Source organism: Panthera onca, chromosome F2, assembly GCF_046562875.1.
Source record: "Panthera onca isolate mPanOnc1 chromosome F2, mPanOnc1 haplotype 2, whole genome shotgun sequence".
Classification (NCBI taxonomy): domain Eukaryota; kingdom Metazoa; phylum Chordata; class Mammalia; order Carnivora; family Felidae; genus Panthera; species Panthera onca.
The window spans coordinates 43,955,927-43,977,204 of record NC_138356.1 but is presented as its reverse complement, the minus strand read 5'-3'; the positions used below and the strand labels follow the sequence as shown (position 1 = coordinate 43,977,204).

The 21,278-nt window shown below is 44.9% G+C and overlaps 2 protein-coding genes and 1 long non-coding RNA gene across 10 annotated transcripts in view; 1 reads left to right on the top strand and 2 right to left on the bottom strand.

The window, feature by feature from the left end:
• The window catches only part of LOC132664329 (uncharacterized), a 38,138-nt gene extending 34,736 nt beyond the window's left edge, over window positions 1-3,402 (bottom strand). For both annotated transcript variants that reach the window (XR_013553483.2, XR_009603599.3), the window contains exon 1: window positions 3,117-3,402. This is a non-coding gene — a long non-coding RNA (uncharacterized LOC132664329). The remainder of the gene's footprint in view (window positions 1-3,116) is intronic.
• Window positions 3,403-3,635: 233 nt separating this feature from the next.
• Window positions 3,636-21,278, top strand: part of TSPYL5 (TSPY like 5) — a 42,066-nt gene continuing 24,423 nt past the window's right edge. For 2 of the 7 annotated variants that reach the window (XM_060610984.3, XM_060610985.3), the window contains exon 1: window positions 3,636-5,824. In XM_060610984.3, the coding sequence (XP_060466967.2) occupies window positions 3,637-4,884 (1,248 nt within the window). In that variant the 5' untranslated portion in view covers window position 3,636 and the 3' untranslated portion in view covers window positions 4,885-5,824. Of the gene's footprint in view, window positions 5,859-7,045; window positions 7,888-21,278 lie in introns of those variants that run through there. The other 5 variants (XM_060610980.3, XM_060610978.3, XM_060610981.3 and 2 more) reach the window with 5 other exon arrangements.
• CPQ (carboxypeptidase Q) overlaps window positions 18,989-21,278 on the bottom strand; it is a 548,491-nt gene continuing 546,201 nt past the window's right edge. The window contains exon 8 of the mRNA XM_078441665.2: window positions 18,989-19,207. Coding sequence (XP_078297791.2) covers window positions 19,104-19,207 — 104 coding nt within the window. The 3' untranslated portion in view covers window positions 18,989-19,103. The remainder of the gene's footprint in view (window positions 19,208-21,278) is intronic.

The window sequence follows — 21,278 nt, the reverse complement described above, 5'->3', positions numbered from 1 at the left end:
ATGTGCATATATAATTTTATACGTTCATAAAATTTTTGAACATTGAAAAGAATTTTTACCCACTAGAGAGAGTTTGCTATTTCAATCTCTCACACCATAATTTTACATCATGGAGTAGTGGTTAAGAGCATGGGTGCTGGATCTGATTGCCTGGGCTAAAACCATTAATTTGCCGTGTGACCTTGGGCAAGGTACTGGACCTTTTTGTATAGCAGTAACCTCATCTCTAAGAAGAGGGCAATAGCTACACCTGACCCATGAAGTGGCTGTGGGGATTAAGTGAATTAGAACATGGCATTGTATAAAGTACAAAATAAATGTGAACTTTACTCAGTAACATTACTAGTAAGTGCAAGGCCCATGCTAGCTGCCTTGGAAGATAAAAGAGACACAGTCTTAACCCTTACATGGCTTACAGTCTAATTGAAAACTCAAGCTATAGTCTCATATAAAGTTAAATATTAATGCCTGAGAAGAAAATCAGCAGTTCAGTTCAGCTGCATAGACCATCCTCTTAAATACAGAAGCCATATAGGCTGGGTGACCTGGAGTATCTTTATATAAAGTGGTAGTCTCACATTTGTTTCTCTTCACCTGACGCTTATCTCTTTGACATGATGAAAACAGGCTGGAGGCAGATTGTGTAATAAACATCATTTGCAGTGGCCCAGCCTACATTAACCTTGCAGTGGTTTTGCCATGGATGAGCAGTAAATGACGCAGATGCCGAGGCTGGATTAAGGCTCTTGACAACAGAGGTTGGTTGAGCTGTGAGTGCTCTGAGAAGTGGGCCAGCCCACCAATTTCTGCAATTTTTAGAGGGGCAGTGACTGCTTCAGCTAATTTTTAAGTTTTTCTGAGATTTACAGACAATTTCAGACAGTGGTTATCCAGTTTTAAGTGGTAATTTTGTACAAGGACTGGCACAAAACTGCACGTCTAATTGCCTGACAAATATTACAGTTAACTTCTCTGTGAGATTGAGGACAGGACTACTTACGATGGTCTGGGATGTTCATGGAAGGCCTTGGGAAGAAGTAGTTATGAAAGAGCCTTCAACAAGAATTTAAGGTAATCCTTGGACTAATCCTTTTTAAATCAAATATTAATTGCCCTTATTATTTTTTTTAATAAAGAGGAATGCCTTTATTTATTTATTTTAAAAATTTTAAGTAGGCTCCAAGCCTGATGTGGGGCTTGTACTCACGACCCTGAGATCAAGAGTCACATGTTCTACCAACTGAGCCAGCCAGGCACATCATCCCTTAACTCAATTTTTAAATTAATCGCTCTGGATTTTCACCTACACACTGTCCCTGAATGGTGCTCATTTCAAAAGATAATTTTGTGTCTAAGTTATGAGTTTAATACATTTTCATTATGTTGATAGGAGTATATAACCTTTATCTATAAAACTGCTTCTGTGGGGAAAACAGGGGTATTCTGAATTTCAGATCAATTTAGAAACCCATTTTTTAAAAACTCTACTTTGGTTGGTTCTTTCACTCAACAATTATTGCTTTTCATTAGTATCAGACACTGTTGTAGGCCCACGTGAACAAAAGAAAGACACCTGACCCCATGGAGTTAAAACATTCTGGAGAGGAGAGACAGTTAAACAATATACCGAAGAAATAACTGTGTAGTGCGTTGGAAGGCAATAAATCCCAAGGAATAAAGAAAAAACAGTGCAGGGTATGAGGGATGGGGATGCGTGGCAATTTTAAACAGGATGGTTACGGAGAAGATTACACTTAAGCAAAGTGTGAAGGGAGCCAGCCAAGATGACCACTTAAAGTGAGGGAAGAGTATATAAGGCAGAAGAGCCAGTGCAAAGGTGCAGCAGGAGCTGACCCAGTGAGTCTGAAGAATAGCAAGGAGGCCAGTACAGTTGGAAAGGAGTTGGGGGGGGGGGGGACAAGAAGATGAGGTCAGAGAGGTAAGCTGGGTAGTGGCAGGAGGGAACTTGCTAGATCACATACAGCCTTGCAGGATTGCAGAGCCTTTGAGAAAGTCAGCGGTCACTTGCACTGGGCTGGCTTAAAGTAAGGCCTGCTTGTATCAAAAGAATTTCTCTTCTCCCCTGTCTCCTATACTTCAACTTTAATGTGGATACAAATAAACTGAGATCCTGTTAAAATTCAAATTCTGATTTCATCATTCTGGGGCAAGGCCCGAAATTCTCCATTTTTAACAAGTTTCCAGGTGATGCCAGGCTGCCAGCCTACAAGGACACATTGACAAATAAGAGGAGGGAGGGGTTGAGTTCCCAGGGGCTTTGGAACTTACTTCTCCATTAGCTGGGTGCAAGGGACTTCTTGTTCCCCGTGAGCCTGCAAAGATAACCTCAGAAGGTTTTTGTTCGTTGTCTTTTTGGTCATGGTCTCGGCACGTGCTACACTATTTCAAGGTCCTATCACTTGGCTAGTAACAACAGGGTCTAGAACTTGCTCCAGGAACAAGAGCTAAGTTGTCTGGCTTTTTCCATGCAGTGTCTAAGAAGTTTCTAGGGCCTCCTCACTGCTACTATGGAGGCTCTGATTCTTAACTTCAACTTGGGAAACGCTGCTGCACTCCCTGAATAATTAAATTCTCTGACCACATTCCTGTCTCACTCCAGTTGCAGAAGTTCTGTACAGGTCCTATACCTTCAGTGAAAGCCCAGCTGTGTAAACGAGGCCTGAGGCAGCTAGAGGATTTGGGGTAGGCCACCAAGCAGAAGAGAGAATACCCTGCCAATGCCTATTTTACAAGCAAGGCTGGCCTTCTTAAGAGCCAGTGCAGTAATTTGCAGGCGGAGCAGCCCTGGAAGGACTGGCCGCTTGCAAATATAAAGCACAGGGTAGGAGTCAGATGGGCTTGGGTTTGAATTGTGCTTCTACCCCTTACTGTGTAATATCAGGAATATTCCTTGGTGTCCCAGAGCCACAGTTTTCTCATCTGGAAAATGGGAATGACAACAACGCTTCTCTCATTTATTGAGATAATGCACATAAAGCATGCAGTGCGTAACCTGGTTCATAATGATGCTCATAAAATACTAGTAATTATTTTTATAATTATTAGTAACATCCCACCTATCAAATCGCTTTGTGGCCTGGCACTACGGTACCTACCTTTACATTCTCTGGAGTTAAGGCACCATGGCAAATCCCTCAGCAAAGGCTTTCAAAGAGAAAAACACAGGGACCAATAGCAGTTTCATCTTGGCAAATGTCACACGAGGTTAATAGGAGGCACTGAAGATGTTTAGTTTAGAAAGTAGATGATGGGGGGACACACGTGGTAATAGTTGTCGCCATGCTGTCTTGTATGAGAGGAATTAGACATGCTCTATGAGACCCAGCGGGTACAACTGACACCAACGGGAAGAAAGTGAAGGACGGCACACGCATCCATTAACAGACAAAGCGAGCAAGGGGTCGATGGAGGAGGGGGGCGTCCGTGAGGGTCGGCTCGTGCGCAGCTGCGGCGGCGGAGCCAATCACCGCGCGCAGCCCGTCCTCGCGCGAGGGTACAGTCGTACAGCCGTGACGTCGGCGGTTGCCATGGAGAGGCCCGCTCAGTTGCGACCGCGAGCTGGCGCCAGGGGCCGCGGGGTCGGAGCGTGGCTTTGAAGCTGCTTCCGCTACCACCATGAGCGGCCGAAGTAGGGGTAGAAAGTCCTCCCGCGCCAAAAACCGGGGCAAAGGCCGAGGCAAAGCCCGAGTTCGCGCTGCTCCTGACGACGCCCCCCGCGACCCGGACCCAACACAGTGCCAGAGGCTCGGGGAGGAAACCCAGGCGGCACAGGTGCAGGCTGGCGCGGGTTGGGGTGGCCTGGAAACCGCTGCGCCCGCGCCGCCCCGTCGGCTCGGGGAGGAGGCTGCCTGCCGGCTCCCCCTGGATTGTGGCCTCGCGCTCCGGGCCCGAGCTGCGGGGGGTCGCGGGCAGGCTGCGACCAGGCCCGGCCTGGGGAAGGCCACATCCCTCTCGGAGCGCCTAGCGACAGACACGGTCTTCGTGGGAACCGTGGGAACCGTGGGAAGGCCAAAAAATGGCCCCCGCGTTGGAAATCGGCGTGGTGCTGCTGGGAAGAAGGCCTCAGAAACCTGTAGCGCAGCGGGGAGAGTACCTCAGGCCCTAGCTGGTGGGAAGCTGAAGAAAGGGGCCACTGGGGAGAGCGTCTCCGCCCCTGTGGGAGAAGAAACGAAGGTGGAGAAGGATGCAGGGTCAGGGCCCCTGGCGACAGATGGCAGCATGGATACGCTGGAGACCGTCCAGCTGAAGCTGGAGACCATGAACGCCCAGGCGGACAGGGCCTACCTTCGGCTCTCGCGCAAGTTCGGGCAGTTGCGACTGCATCACTTAGAGCGCAGGAACCTCCTCATCCAGAGTATCCCAGGTTTCTGGGGGCAGGCTTTTCAGAACCACCCCCAGCTCTCATCCTTTCTGAACAACCAAGATAAAGAGGTTCTCAGCTACTTGAACAGCCTGGAGGTGGAAGAGCTTGGCCTCGCGAGATTGGGCTACAAAATCAAGTTCTACTTCGGGCGCAACCCCTATTTCCAAAATAAGGTGCTCATCAAGGAATACGGGTGTGGGCCTTCGGGTCAGGTGGTGTCTCGTTCCACTCCAATCCAGTGGCTCCCGGGCCATGATCTCCAGTCGTTAAGCCAGGGCAACGCAGACAACAGCCGTAGCTTCTTTGGGTGGTTTTCAAACCACAGCTCCATTGAGTCTGACAAGATTGTGGAGATCATCAACGAGGAACTGTGGCCCAATCCCCTGCAGTACTACCTTATGAGTGAAGGGGCCCGTGCAGAGAAAGGAAAGGAGGGCAGGCAAGGTCCAGCAAGGCAGCCAGTGGAGACCCCTGAGCCGGGGGCAAACAAGTCCAACTGATCCTGCACTAGTCTCCCTACTACCTCCTGTTGGACCTGTGCCTAGCTAACCACGTGTGTTTGGCCGTCTGCCTTCTCTTCATGTTGGCCTCTGTGCACTGTATTCCCTTTGGACTTCAGTTACAAGAATATGGTATTTATGATCATGTTCTTTGGCCCCCTCGTGGCCTTGCTTTTTTCACATTAGTGTTACATGTTAAATGATCTCACCCCTACTGTTTATACGTTAAGCACACATGCTTCAAGTGTGTGCTGCCTTTGTCTACATTGCCTGGACGGTGTTCTTGGCTCTGGCCTTTCCCAGCTGTCTTTAACATGGACACTCATGAGTCATCCTCCACAAGGACCAGTGCATCCTCGAGCTCTGCTGCTCCAGGGCCAGTGACTTGCTGAGCTTTGTGTTCATGCTGGCCATGCGTGCCATCTGTGGCAAAGTCTTCTGTTGCCACTGCAGAATGAAGCTAGCACACATGGTATTGGCCATCAGCCAAAACTGATTGTTCCAAGGCCCTGGGGCCACCAGCCAAGGTTCTACCACCTACTGGGTCTCTGGCTTTGGCTAGGGGCCTATGCTGCCCTGCTGGATATGTGGAATAGCACTTGACTGCTGGGCATGGATGAGGTTAAGGGTGAGAAGCATAATGCCATGTGTTCTATACCATTATGCGTCTCTTCCTGCCTCTGGGTCCTTATGATGAACCTTCGTCAAGGTCAACACCGTACCCCATCACTGTCAGGCCACTGAGATTTGTCTAGGTTGCTATTGGCCCCACTTGGCTTCCCAGTCAATGAGGACCTCAAGAACTGCCTGTGGACCAAGGCCCCCTGCCAGTGCATGAGACACACACCTACCTTCCCCAGCCTTCTAGGAACCCTACTGCTTGCCAGACTGATGGGCGGGTATGTGACATGTGCTCACTGTCATCGTACTGCGGCTCCAGGTGAGAGTGAGGACTGGACCCACATACAATCTAGGTACCTTTGTCAACTCTTCTCATCCCTTGCTAGCATATGACCAGAGTGCTATAGTGGGGTTGTGGGGAAGAGGGATTTTTGATCTATGGGCCTGTGTCTACTTTATCTCACACCTCAATACCTCCTTACTTGCCCTTCCTTCACTTCTCTTCCTTCTTCCCTCCCTTCCTTTCCTGTCCTCCTTTCTTACTCCTCTACTCCCTTCCTTCCTTCCTTCCTTTTTTGTTTCAATATTACTACAGCTCAGAAAGTGAAAACAACTGAAAAGCCAAGGTTGTCTGCATACAGCTAGTGAGAGAGCTAGGACTTGCTGTGCACACTCACACACTGGGCTGACAGAGGGCAGAGGAAACCAGAAGGCCAAGGTCTGTAGTCGGACCTTGGTCCCGACTCCTGGATGCACTCTATAATTCTGAAGTTGAAAATTCTTTTCATGGCTAACATGCTAGAATTATAAGTCCCAAGGCAGCAGTGTTGTGGACTTAGTGTTTACTCCTGTTCCAACTTTTTTGTGTGTGCCCCATAAAACCCAGTTGTCTCATATTGTTTCTTCCTCTGTGGTAGCCTCTGGCCATCTGGCCCTCGTTCCCCAGCTTTCTACCCTCAACAGTCCTTTGCTGTCTTTACTTCTACCTTCAGATACCCTTAGGAGTAGGCTTTCGTCTTGGGGCATGGGGTCAGGGTGGGCGGAATCTGTTCTGGATCTCCAAGGCTCATTCCCAGTGGGTGTAAAAGCTGAGCTAGGCCCTTTTTCTCCTTCACATCCCTAAGGGTGACGCATTAAGACTGTAACTCCCATTCCTTGTGGGAGACCTTGTTCTGAGTTCCCCAGGGGCTGGGGTGGCCTTGACTCAAAATTGTATACAGGATGTGCCAGGCAAGGCAGTGGTAGCAAAAACAGAGTAGGAATGAACCTGATGTGGAGATGGGCCTGGAGAGGCAGATAGAAACGGGTGAAGAAACCTCAGGGAGAGTATGCCTATTTCTCAATGATGGGGGGGACAGAGAGGGACCTTTTCCAGAGTGAGGAGAGGAGAGTTAAAGGGATCATGGGACAATCACAATGCCTAGATGTAGGTTTGCCCCAAGTTTTGTCCAGTCATTAACTCATCAATAGTGGATTTTATAAATCACAGAAACAAACCCAAAACAGAATAATGTTACTTTGGATGCTTTCTCTTTTCTAGGTGTGGCCTTGCGTATGTGGAAGATTGATGCTATATGCTGCTTATTTTTGCCATAAGTAAAATCTTACCACTAATGGGAATATGTAGCAGAGTAGGTCTGCTTTTTTTTTTTTTTTTTTTAATGTTTTTCTCTTTATTGTGGACATTTTCAGACATGCACAGAAGTGGAGAGGATGGTCCCTGGACCCTGAGTACCCATCACCTAGCTACATCAATTATGATCAACCTGGTATCTTCCTCTCCCCACCTATATTGTTGATGGAAAGTCCAACACTGTGCCAATTTAAACTTGACTACTTTGGGAGATCAGGACTCTCTTTTGGTGGTGATAGTGGTGGGGTGCACTATCATGATCACATCAGGTCTGCTTTTTGCTTTGAATGTTAACTGATGAAGTTCTAGAAATGGGCCTTAGAAGTGAAAGTCTTCAAGATTAACAGGGAGTACTCAAAAAGAGATGAAAATGTGCTCTCTTTCCCCTGCATCACAACAGGAGAGAGACTGTTGTGTTGTAAATCTTTCAAAGACTGATATAAGGTGCTTACTTGAGACCCTTCACCAGAATATCAGTCTTTTTTGCCTGTAAAAGATGGAGACTTGTGTGACTGTTAGAAATACCATCAGCTTGTCCTGGTCTCGTGATATAACTGTGGTCTTGAAAGTATAATTTGGTAATTGTTGCTGTGTTCTGTAAAAATAATCTCCCAGAAGTAATCAGTAACTGGTTGTCTTACTTGCTAATTTGACATCCTGGTAATAATGCAATTATTCCTTTGTTCCTAAGTATAAATAGTTGTAAGCCTGCATGCATTATGGAAAAATAAAAATCTGTATCTCTGTTATATTTTTTATTTTTAAAAAAGAATTGGAAGGTTAAGCTGAAGCTGGGTAGTTGAGGGGATGTGTACATTGGCCTCAAGTGATTCCTAGGTCTCAGGCCCTTGTGTGACTAGCTATATCACAATACACAAAATTCAGATTCCCAAGCCCTTAGCAGATAATGACATTCTGTGGTTCTGGGAGGAAGCCAGGGAGTTCTTGTTCTTAACAAGTTTTCCAGGTGATTGTAGTGTAAATCCAGTGCTTCTCAAATTTTAGAGTACATCTGAATTGTGTGAGGAAACTATTAAAATATGAATTCTGATTCAGTAGTTCAGGGTGGAAACAGAGATACTGCATTTCTTTTTTTTTATTTAATTTTTTTTAGTGTTTTGTTCTTAGAGAGAGACAGAGCACGAGCAGGGGAGGGGCAGAGTGAGAGAGGTACACAGAATCGGAAGCAGGCTCCAAGTTCTGAGCTGTCAGCACAGAGCCTGATGCAGGGCTCGAACTCACAAGCTGTGAGATCATGACCTGAGCCGAAGTCGGACGCTTTACTGACTGAGCCACCCAGGCACCCTGGAGATGCTGCATTTCTAACAAAATTCCAGGTGATTTCAGTGCTGGTGGTTTGTGAACTACTTTGAGTGCCTAAGGAGGTGATGTTCAAGTCCCATTCAAACGGGAGTAACAGTGTTCAGCCTTGGCTGCACACTAGAATTATCTGGGACACTTAAATATGCTGCCAGAGCTTTGTACAAATGCCAGGTAAATCAGAATGTGGGAAGGGGTTGGTCCAGATACAGGTATTTTAGAAACATCTTAGGTGATTCTTTTGTCTATCTAGAGTTGAGAACTAGGGTTACTGATGCTGTTCTAACACATCTATAAAAAGGTTAACTCTAGTAATCAAGAGAAGCATCAGCAGACAACAGAATGCCACATAGCTGCCCAGCAGAAAATAGTTGGAAAAAATTAGAAGTGGGTTGTTAAATGACAAGATAATAAAATTAGTTTACATGAGAAAGGGCTTGAATCAGTAAGTGTGCAGTGTTCAGAGCATAGTAGGTATTAAGATATTGAATGAAAGAATGAATTTAAAACAGTTTATAGAAAAATGTCTCTGGGCTAGTCTGATAATTAAATTAGTAAAGTAGATGAAATTTGTTTATAAGGATGTATTAGTTTGTTGGGGCTTCCATAACAGAGTACCATGGACTGGTGGCTTAAACACCAGAAATTTACTTCCTCAGTTTTGGAGGCTAGAAGTCTCAGATTGAGGTGTTGGTAGGGTTAATCTCAGAAGACCTCTCTCCTTGGTCGTAGATGGTCGTCTTCTGTCTTCACACTGTCTTCCCTCTGTGTGAGCCTGGGAGTAGTGGACGGTTGTGGAAGTTGTGTGTGGCTGTTCTGCAGGCCTAGATTGTTTCCCTGGGGGCATTGCGGGCCTCGTGTTGCTACATCTTCAAAGGGGAGTGGGAAGAATCAGGATTTTTATGTAGAATCTCCCAATTTTGAATGCTATCAACTAAAAAAAATTTTTTTAAACCCCTAAAGCCTCACTACTAGTGATACGGGGAATGCAAATCGGTATGGAGAGCAGCCTCTTTTTCAGGCTCAAGCCTCTTCTTGGGATTCATGCTGACTCCTCTGGAGTTAGGAATTTGGGGAGGCTTTCTGCCCAGTTCAGCTCACACACTTGCTTTTTCCTGGGTGTGAAGCCTCCACTTACCAGGCCTCCCTTTCACAGCCCTCCACTTGGGTTCCATCTGATCTGGGATTCACTACCTTCCCATGGGCTCATTCATTTATTGAATGTGCCAGTCTTGGTGTAGACATTAGAAATATAGCTGTGAACAAATAGAACTTTGAATTCTGCCCCCCTCCTAGGTTTCAACCTCTTCTCAGATTTTGCCTGGGATTATCTGTCAGTCTATTTCTTTTTTCCCTTTTCCTGCATAGGGCTTCTGAATGTTTTAGATCAATATGGGAACTAAAAGAAAGTCTCTTTTTCACCCTCTGACCTCCTAGATCAGAGTTCACAGAGCAATTAGGCTTTTAATAACCTGAAAAGTGAGGGCTTCTTGGAGTAATTCTCATTAGGCGGGGAGTCCCTGGCCCTTTTCTCAACTTTGAATTTTATTATAAAAGGACTTTTGATTTCTAAACTCATTACTGGCTGGGCTTTTTTGGAAGTGTGCTGGGTTTGACTATGCCATGGGTGAGGGAGGAGAACAAAACAGACTTGCTACGCATAGCTTACTGGAAGTTTTATCAGCTTCTGTCTCTCCTTACACTTGGGGCTTTCTGCCTCTGGTCTGCTCCACTGGTTTGCAACAAGGCAGAGAGGCATACTGCTCTGGGGTGGCCTCCCAGAGGGAGGAGACTTTGCCCTCAGTTGCCCCTTTCAAGATTTTGGGAAGCCCTTATGCCTTCTCAGCCCTTGAGATCCTAGGCCTTGGTGAGCCACTGTTACTGATGTTACATATCCCTCAGCTGTTGGGGCAGCAAACAAACAGAACAAAATAAAACAAGAGAACCCAGGCTATTCAGCCTATGGTTTTTATCTGTCTTTGTCCTTAGCATCTTCACTTCCGCTTTTGGCATCTTCTTCAACTGTATTTCACCATTCCAGATCATAACTCACTTGTGCTGGTTCGTTTTTATCTGGAACTCTGACTTTGTGCTTCGGTACCCCAAATCAGCATTCTCTGGTTACCTACTCTCCAAGGCTCAAATCTTGAGTTCCTTCCTCCTCTCCCTGCCTCCTGTCAACCTGGTTCTCAGCTGAGGTTTGACAAATATAAGACAAAATAGCCACCATCCACGTGACATTTCATGCTTCCCAAACCACATTCACTTACATTATCTCAGTTATAACAACTGTCCCCTGAGATGGCTCAAAGAGGTTAAATGACTTGACCCAAACTACACAAGTGGTACGCGGTAGATCCAGAACTCAACTCAGGTCTGCCGGTTCCAAACTCCATCCATACTTGTGATGGTAAACACGAGGCTCAAGCAGATATCTGGTACTGTGAATCTAGGCACTTCTTTCCACAGAACCTGGATTGATGCCTTCACGGAGTGCATCAGACCCCTCAGCATGGCACATTAGTCAGTCACAACCAATCAGAGTTGGCATGAGTGGGAACCTTCTTGGTGATCCCAAACTACAGCCTGCTGTCGGAGCTCAGTTAGGAGCTGGACTAGCTAGGGTTGGGTGGCTCAGAACGGTGGCTGAGGCTTCTTTTAACTGCTTTGTTCTAAGGTCAGGATCGGCTCAAAGTTTTAATACCTGAATCTGAATGATTCGGGGAAAAGGAGGTAACTCTTCTATAACACGGAGTCTGGTGATAGGAAGTTGCAGGCTTGCTTCCATGGCTCCATGATAGTAGGACTCTGGTCCACACCACTGCTTCCTCTTCTCTTGGCTTTTTTTTTCTCATGGTGCCCCAGCTGCACGTAAGGGCAGGCAGGAAGGAGGGAAAGGATGTCTTCTCATATGTCTCTGTCTTTATCAAGGAAGGAAATCTTTGCCAGCAGTCCCTTCTGGATCTCAGGAGAACTGAGTCAGGTTCCTTGGGCCAGAAATGGGTCACACTCCCACACTCTATTTTAGGGAAGCAGCACTTCTCAGCATCTCTCGTGGGTGTAGGGGTCTGCCATCAAAGAATAAGGAGAGCTCAAGAGGTGAGAATGGACAGGAGATTTTAGTCGCCTGTGGGCTCATCCTTTCTGGAGTGATGTGGCTGTGCTGCTGACACGGACACCACATACTAGGCAGAAGCACTGTGCGTCTGCACTTCCCGCCTCTCAGCTCTCCTGGGCACCTCTTTTGCCAAGAAAGCTCTACCAGTGCTTGGTGTTCTGTGTTTCATCTCCTCTGTTACATGGCTAGTGCTCTTCCAGCCAGGCAGCGCCTTTTCGGTTTTCCTCTCTCCCACAACACCTCACTCAGGGCTCACTCAACATTTGATGTATATGTTCAGTAAATGCTACTTGGGTGGCTGTGATAAATCAGTAATATTTCTAAAATGAAACTTTTGAACAAGTCAATCACCAATCAACTTTCAGGAGTAAGGTCCAATCCTAAGAAGCTCGTACCAGGCCCTTTGTTATATGACTACATTAAATTTTTTTTTTTTTTTTTTTATTTTAGAAAGGGAGAGAGAGCACAAGTGGGGAAGAGGGGCAGAGGGAGACAATCTTATGCAGGCTCCATGCTAAGCATGGATTGATGCGGGGCTCAATCCCATGATCCTGGGATCATGACCTGAGTCGAAAATTAGAGTTGGTCAGTCAACTGACTGAGCCATCTGGGTGCCCCTGACCCTACATATATTTTACTTCAAACACTTTTATTATGAAAAGTTTTAATATACATAAAAGTTGACAAAGCACAATGGTTACCCATATATGATTTTTAACTTTGTGCCATATTTATTTTGTCTCTATATGTTTTGCTGAACAGTTTGGAAAAAAGTTGCTTGACCACTGAATCCTAAATACTCAGCTTGCATCTCATAAAAAAGGATTTTCTGGGGTGCTTGGGTGGCTCAGTCGGTTAAGCGTCCAACATCAGCTCAGGTCATGATCTCACAGCTCGAGTTCAAGCCCCGTGTCGGGCTCTGTACTGACAGCTCAGAGCCTGGAGCCTGTTTTGTCTTCTGCGTCTCCTTCTCTCTCTACCCCTCCCTACTTGTGCTCTGTTTCTTTCACAAAAGTAAATAAACATTAAAAAAAAAAAAGGATTTTCTGCTGCATAAACATAAGACCATTATCAGGCTACAGAATACAGTTCCCAAATACCATCTAGTATTGAGTCCATTTTAGTCCATATTTGGACTTCTCCATTGTTCCCAAGATTATTTTACAGTATTAGTTTTAAAATCAAGATTAAATAATGCTCATTCATCTAGCTATCTCTTCAGTCTTTTTAAAACAAAAATAATCGCCTCACTTCCCCGCCCCCCCCCCCCCCATGATATTGACTGTCTGAAGATGTTAGGCCAGTTGTCTTCTAGGATGTCCCAAATTCTGGATTTGTCTGATGGCCTGATGGCTTCTTCCTGGTGTAATTTAACTTTTCCCTCTGTCTCCTGTATTTCTTGTAAAGTGAGGGATGCAGATGAAATGCCTTTGGCAAGAATACTACGTAGACAAAGTGGTGTACCTCATAATACATCACTTCCAAAGGCACAGTGACAGGTGTCCCACTGTTGTGCTGTTGGTTTGATCTATCAGTTAAGATGGTGATCACAATTAGTAGGTAATTTCTGAGATTACTGTGAGGATATTGTTTCATCCCAAGGTTTTATCAGCCATTGATGACATTTGGCCAAATCCGTTATTTCACTGTGGGATACAAAACAGTGGCTTTCTGAACTTGGCATTTCCTTTACATATGCTATCTGGTATTTTCCTAAGGAACACCCAGCCCTTATCATCTAGTGGTGAACTATACTTCCTTGTGAAAGGCAGTATAAATGTCTAATTTGTTCCTTGTATTACCTATTTTTGGAATCAGAAGTAAGTGTAAATAATTGCTTCTAATGGCCTCAAATAAGGGTGTGTTATTCTTTTCTCTTTACTATCACTGTGGACTTGTGGGTTTTTATTTATTTCATGTTTTATGATCAATTGCAGCCATTTTTCTTTTGGCTACTCAGTTGATCTTCATTTCATTTTGCTCCTAACTTAAAAAAAAATTTTTTTTTCTAATTGAGAGAGAGAGAGACAGAGACAGAGTGCAAGCAGGGGAGGGGCAGAGAGAGAGGAGACACCGAATCCAAAGCAGGCTCCAGGCGCCAAGCTGTCCGCATAGAGCCTTGTGTGGGGCTTGAACTCACGAACTGTGAGATCATGACCTGAGCTGAAGTCAGACACTTAACCAACTGAGCCACCCAGGTGCCCCACTCCTAACTTCTTACCAAACTCCTCCTTGACCCTGATTTTCTCCCATTGCCCCCATGTGCTGTGCTGCAGCCAGTGTGACTCACTTCTCTGGATGCCCACTGGGTTCTCTGGATGCCCACTGTGCTCTTTCACACCCTGAACATTTGCATGAGCTGTTAGCATAGGAAGAAAGCCCTTGCAGCCCTTCTCAAATATGGCTCAGATACTGTTGTACGGGGGCCATACTTTTTGATCTGAATTTTTCCCTCCCTTCTCTTTATTTCCACAATATTTTGTCCACACTTCAATTTATAGAACCTAACTAACATAGTGACATGTTCTTGTCTGTTTACCAGAGACCGTGAGATTCTTGAGGCCACAGAATAATAATAACAAACAATATGTCTTAATCATTTTTTTATTCTCATAGCTCAGGGGCTTACACATAGTAGGTTCTCATTAAGCAACTGAACAAATGAATGATCCCTAAAGATTCCTTAAGGCATCAGTGACAAACTACAGAGAGGCTAGAAGTGCCCAGAAACAGAGGTTGGGAATAGTTTCAAGTGAAGGAGAAGCATGAAGTGAATACAAATGGGTTAAAGGATAATGGGGGAAGGAAGCTATCATTGGTACAACCTCAGGCAAAAAACTTAGTAGTACCAAATCACTCTTGCAGCATATTGGAAATCAAGTAGGGAAACGGAAGTGACCTGGAAAGCAAAAGAATAATGTTGGAAATGTACCCTGCATGGTGTGCTGTAGTAATACTCCACGCGAATATATAATCAAAAACAAGAAAAAGCTGATACGATTCTCCCAATGACTTTTTTCTCTCTTTATATATGGATACGTATACATAGTGTGAGCTCTCTCCTAAGAGGTCCCTTGAATTTAAAGGACTTCAAAAAATTGGCTTAGAACAAGATTTAGAAAAATCTCTAAAAGAGTGGTATCACCAAAAATCACCAAGCTAGACAAGTTAAGCCTGCAGAATGGAGCCCAGTGAGGTATCTAGCAGAAGGTTAGCTTAAGCCTCAATAGGAAATAGCCTAAATTCCAGGATTGTTGGGAAAAAGTGGTCATCGAAGCCCACTGCTGCTCTGCCTGGTGCTGTGGGACCAGACACTTTATAAGAAAATTCAGAACACTTAGGGGGAGAAAGGTACAAGACAAGACCTTTGAAACCCAGGAACGTTCTGGACGTTGTGATCGTGAAACAGACTGTTCCCCAGGAACTGAGGTTGTAGGACCTTGATGTGCCATCAAGAGAGCGCTTCATCTCCTGCCCGGAGGATCCATCTTTCTGTCAGTGCCACTCTGGCTGGGAGAGCATTTATTCACGCAACTAGCATTGATGTGAGGGACACTGAGCTCTTACATGTTTACACGTCATTCTCTCAGCAAGAGGTCTTATCTGATTCCCTGATAAAATGGCATTCCCATGCCCACTGCTCACTCTGTATTCATTCTCAGTTCCCTCTCCTTCATAGGATTTATCACAATTTGTGACTATGGTTTTGTCTTTGAGTTTGTTTCTTCCTCTGTACTATTGGCTCTTAAGTATCTTCATTCATTGTTGAATCCCTTAAATCCCAAGTGCATGCACACTGACAAATATTTTGGTCTGGTGGAAGTGTTAGTCTTATGAGCCATGACCTATTGAAATGGCAGACTGAATGGGCCATATCTTGGAGTTGTCCCATGGCAGGAGAAGCTTTCTCTTCCTAAGCGTGCTTTGAGATTTGGAGAATCCGTTTTGTTGAGCACATGCCACATGCTGGGCACAGTGCTAAGCACATTTAAACACATCATTGTAACAATTCTATTATTATCCTTATTTTCCAGATGAGATAAAAGAGCCCAAGAGAGTTTAGGTAACTCATTCAATGTTTCATAAATTGTAATTCCTGGAGCTGGGAGTGGAAAGTCTTAATCACTATTCTGCCCTGCCTCTTAGTCTAGGGTATGCAGTTTGAATTGTTGAGTTAGACTAACATCGTCCCCTGCCTTCAGAAGGGAGGGAGGAGGGAGTGTGGCTGAAGATAGGCTTCTAGCTCTTCAGAGGATAGCTATCACTGTGCTCACTCACCAGGAAGTGGGAATACGTGTGCATGTTTGTGTGTGTGCATGTGTATGTGCATATGGGGGCGGGGGCACATCTTGATATGTGCCCAGAGAGGGAATGAGAATGGCCAACAAGCCAGCTTTGGAATACAGCCTACAGACCTGTAGACTGCATGCTGCTTGTCCACAGGCCCACAGTGCCTGGAGGCTGCCAGGGCACGTGTGCCCACTCGGATCACTGCCCACTGAGCAGTTGAGTCCACATTTTAAAGACTCCCAGCTGTGGGTAGCTTGTGGGCAACAGACTCCCATGGCCTGAAGCAGCTCAGAAGGAGTAGGCCTCTGTTGAGGCCCTGAGCAGATGGTGTGACAGAGAGGCTGAATCACAGAAGGCACCAGGCTCAACAAAAGGCCATCGCAACTACTAAATGAGGGGATTTGTTTGTGTAGAGGCAACTTAGATAGGCCTGTGGGTCAGAAGCTATTCTTTGAGCTTCAGCCTCCCACACAGACAGCTGTCCCTATCTCTGCTCTTGTCTCCAAATAAGAAAGATGGTGAAAAATCATTCTTTCTTGACATTACATAGGGACATTTCCCTATTCCCCCCAAACTCACTGAACATTCTGCTCCACACAGGGAGCATGTGGAGGGAAAGAAAGCAAAGCAGTTGACATTTGTTGAGCACCTCCTCCATGCTAGACTGTGACATGTGAAATTTTCACCATCTTTTGTTTAGGTTTGTTTTCTTAATAATGAGCTTATGAAGCCTCCATTGTTATCTACGTTTTCCAGTTAATAATACTGACACTCTACTCTGCAAGTTAAGAAACTTGCTCAGGGTTTCTCAGCCAGAATTCTGACTGATGGAGTGCCTTTGGCTCCAAAACTTTCCATTTTACCATAGTTTTCCCTCCTAGAAGAAGAAGGGAGACACAGCTACTCCAAATTTTAATGAGAGTGATATGGATTAATTAGAATGTTTTCAGCTGTAACAGAAACCCTATCTAATGGGGACTGAGAATAAGGGCAGTTATTATTGCCATAATAAGGAATTTGGAAGCAAGTGGTCCCATGGTTGGTTTAGCTGTCCGGTTATTAAGTCTCCAAACTCTTTCCATCTCTCTAGCCCTTTTAACATCCATGGCATACACTTAGCAAGGACTTTGGGTCTTCAAATCTGTCTCTTGGTGCCAAGATGGCTGCTTCAGTGCCAGGCATCACATTCTCAGAGACAGTGTCCAACATAGGAAAGTAACAAAGTGGGCAAAGAGGGGCTTCTCCTGCACAACACTCTCTTTTACCAGGGGACAAAATATTTCCTTTACATCTTATTGACCAGACATGAGTCATATATATGTGTATGCCAAGACATTACTGCCATGAGTTGCTCACATTAACCAGGACTAGTTCCCCAAGTCTGGGCCACGTTACCTGAAAGGAAGAAGGGAGCATGGCCGTGGGATATGCCCTTGCCACGTGATAGTAAAGTCACGGCTCCTCAGGCTGTCTAACTGCCAGAGGCAGAGCAGAGTACTTGGGAGAACTGAAGACATTCACTATTTGTTCATGGATTTAGACTGCTTGTTTTGTTCCCTTTCTTTTTTTTTTTTTATTTTATTTTATTTTATTTTATTTTATTTTATTTTTTTATTTATTTTTATTTTTTTTAATATATGAAATTTACTGTCAAATTGGTTTCCATACAACACCCAGTGCTCATCCCAAAAGGTGCCCTCCTCAATACCCATCACCCACCCTGCCCTCCCTCCCACCCTGCCCTCCCTCCCACCCCCCGTCAACCCTCAGTTTGTTCTCAGTTTTTTAACAGTCTCTTATGCTTTGTTTTGTTCCCTTTCTGATCTCAGGCATTTGTTAGGCGCCACAGTGGGTTGAAAGAACTATAGGATATAGGCTTGCATGTACTTTATGGGGGAGGAGTTAAATAAGGGGAACAGTTAAATGGAAGCATGAAACAAAAATTTCACAAAGCCAGCATATGATCGAATGGTCTCTGGGTCAAAGGGCAATTGAGCAGATTCTTCTTGAAAGTATTTTGTGAGTTTCTTTGTTATACTCATGATTGGATGGAAGCATTTCAACTCTTTTCAACCAGAGGGAATTGTTTTTGTATCCTCTGCTGGTTTTTGTTATTTCCTTCCAAAGAAAATGCATAAAATTTTCAATGATTTGAGGATATTCTGGGCCAAGGAAATTATTTTTAGGTGTTAAATACAATATTGCTGACCACTCAGAGAAAATATTTGGTGCTTCGGCAAGAGATCCAAACCATCCATAAACTTATGTATGAGTACTGGTAGCTTTACGACGTATGGGTGACATTTTATGATTTTTTTTTTTCTTTTGCGGTGGGGCGGGAGGGTTCCCTGTGGAGCTAAGCAGTATTCAAATTAAGCATGAACATTCATTTCAACTGTTACATTAGAGGCATTTGAATAATGCTTAGCAAAATGGCACAGCAGCCAAAACTTTAATTTGGCCTCTGATTAAAGGCAATCTTCTCAATCTGGCCTCAGTTCCTAGAGTAATCCTTTGAACAGATTAAACACAAACACATACTTTGCTGATAATTGTGTGTTGATTTTATAATAAATTGGTTAGGAGTAGTTGTTATCATTTGAAACCCCAGATCCCCAAATGGTAACTCAGAATATGAGTTCTCATTCCTCCAGAGCCTCAGCTGGACAACTTTCTTCATGGCCCAGACTTTGCTAAGGTCACCATTTGGGAGACACCACCCCCCTGCCTTTTTTATTTTTGGACTTTTGTTTTATGATCTACCTTGAGAAGCTTACCTTGATTTTTCTAGCCTCTCCTTGGTTGGGGTTTGGGAGAGAGAAGGGAGGATCATGCCCAGCATGGCATTTTGCAGGCTCCCTTTTCTGGGACTGTCCTAATGAGTATGGGCTATAAGTGTGTTGCTACCTCACCCCACCCAGTTGGGTATTTTAAATGCTCCTCTGCCCTAGTTGAGCTGAAGCCATGGTGATCCACGCCAATCTAAAAAGAGACGGTTTTGCCAAACAGTCATCTATGGGTACTTCTCTGCCTCTGAGCACTCCAGAAGCTTCTGGGCCAATGAGCAATCACAGAAAATGTCGTGGCTAAAAAACAAAACAAACAAAAGACAAGATGCAGATTGCAGAACATGCTTACCTCATAGCTGCCTTCAGGTCTACATTTGAAGCCATGGCCTTCAAAACAAAACTGGAGCTCTAGTGGAACCAAGAAAGAAGAGTAGGTATGGGCTATGGTCTAACCAAGGCTGGAGTGAGTCACTGGCTTTGGGTTCTTGGTGACGATGTCAAATGTTTCAGAACGGTTAACTGGTAAATGTTGACCAAAGTTAGGTGTGGGACCTGGAGAGTTGGGAGAAAGATATGCAATGGGAGGTTGGAGGGTAGAGTAGTTAAGACTTGGATTCAGGCGTATGTGGGCTCATACCCAAACTCTGACAGTTGGTAGTTAGGGTGTGCCAACTTGGCAGGGTGTTTAGCTCCTTTAAGCTCCAGCTTTTCTTTTTTTAATCTATAAAATAGAGACAAACGTTCTGAGTTAGGTGGCAGTCATAATAAATAAGAATTTAAAAAATGTTAACAGAATTAACAGAATTAAAATTAACAGAATTTTAAAAATGTTTTAGCATGTACAACTGAAAAGTCCAGGGGCAGTCTGGGCTTCAGGTAGGGCTTGATCCAGGGACTCAAACAATGTCTTTCTTCACCTCTCAGCTTTTCTTTCCTCTGTACTACATTCTCAGGCAGGTTTTTCCCTCTGAGTGGCAAGCTGGCTGCTTGATTCTCTAGATCCACAAATATCACCCTTTCAGCAGCAACCCTAATGAAGAGAAAAGGTATTTCTTCCCTTTCAGTTCTCCCCTCCTCCTCCTCCTCCTTTTCCTCAAAAAACAAAACAAAACAAAAAAAAGGCCTGAGATTGCCTCTTCTAGTTCATTTAGGTCATCATGTACACTTGAACCACTTCCTACGAACTGGGCTACTGCCCAGCCCTGGAGCCTGGAATGGGGTCAGTCCCACCCAAACTACAAGGGCTGACAATAAGGAACAGATGACTTTTTTTTCCAGATGCAAATAAATTGTAGTGCCAGAACCAGAGAAAGGGGGATGGATGCTGGGCAGGCAAAACCAGTAGATCCCCGCTGAATGGCAGTCCATTCCCAGGTCATCCTTGTTAATAAGGAAGTGGGAAGGGCAGAAATAAAAGACCTTATTTATGAGGATCAAGTGCCAACCACTCCCCACCTTGCCTTTCTTCACAGTGTCATAGTCTTTATACTATAGAAATTTGGTCACAGCTTGATTGTGAATTATGACCCACATTGCTTTAAGCTCTCAAGGCAGTAAGCCTTGTTACTATTCTCTCAGGGTTTTGGTAGTTCTCCTCTGTATTTTCTGATGTGTCTCTTGGCTACGGATAATCCAGACAGTGATTGCTGACCGTGGGCATGTGAGGCTTGGAAGTCTAAAGAAGTGAGGCCAGCAGCTATGACTGACATACAAAGAGGGCTCCTTCAGGGAGCAGAAGTAGGGGACCTTCACCTGAGGCCGTTGGAAGCCAGGTGACACTGGCTAGTATGTCAGAGAATTGAGGGATGGGATTATGGGATTTCCTGGGAACCCCTTGACTTTCCATATACCTCAGAGTGGTTTGGGAGTTTTTACTCCTCCTTCCTAGGCTAGGGGTCTGCCCTTCATTCCTCCTCTTGGCTCCTATTCCAGGGCTTACATTTCTGTAACTCCCTCTTCTCTACATAGTGGTCTGTTCCATTGGGGATGAGCCACACAGGTGACCCCTTGTTAATGTGGGTGGCAGAGGGACACACAGGCGGGTGGGTGTCTTCCAACACCAGACGGTGCCAGTTAAGGGATGCATGTAAGACTGGTCACACAGGCAAAGCTCCTGAGGCTCACACAGATGGCAGGATTTACTCTGGGACAAAGAGCATAACAGAGTTAGAATGAACTTATAACAACATGGAAAAGAGTGTTCACGAGAAATGTTGTGCACAAACTTACTACGAGAACGTCAGTCAGAGAAAGAGATGAGCTCTACTCAGTGGCACTAATGGATTCCGCGTACTTCCCTTTGGGCCGGGCTGTGGTGAGAGGATGAAGAGAATTTTATTTTATTTATTTTTTAATGTTTATTTTTTTTTGAGAGAGAGAACACACATGCGCATTCGAGCAGGGGAGGGGTGGTTGTGGGGGAACAGAGGATCCAAATCAGACTCTGCACTCATAGCGGAGAGCCAGATATGGGGTTCAAACTCAGGAACCACAAGATCATGACCTGAGCTGAAGTCAGATGCCTAACAGACTGTGTTAGGCACAGACACCCAATTTTTAGATGAATTGCTCAAAATGTGAAACTAAGAGAAAAGGAGGCAGGACGTAGAAGGGGTAGAGGCTA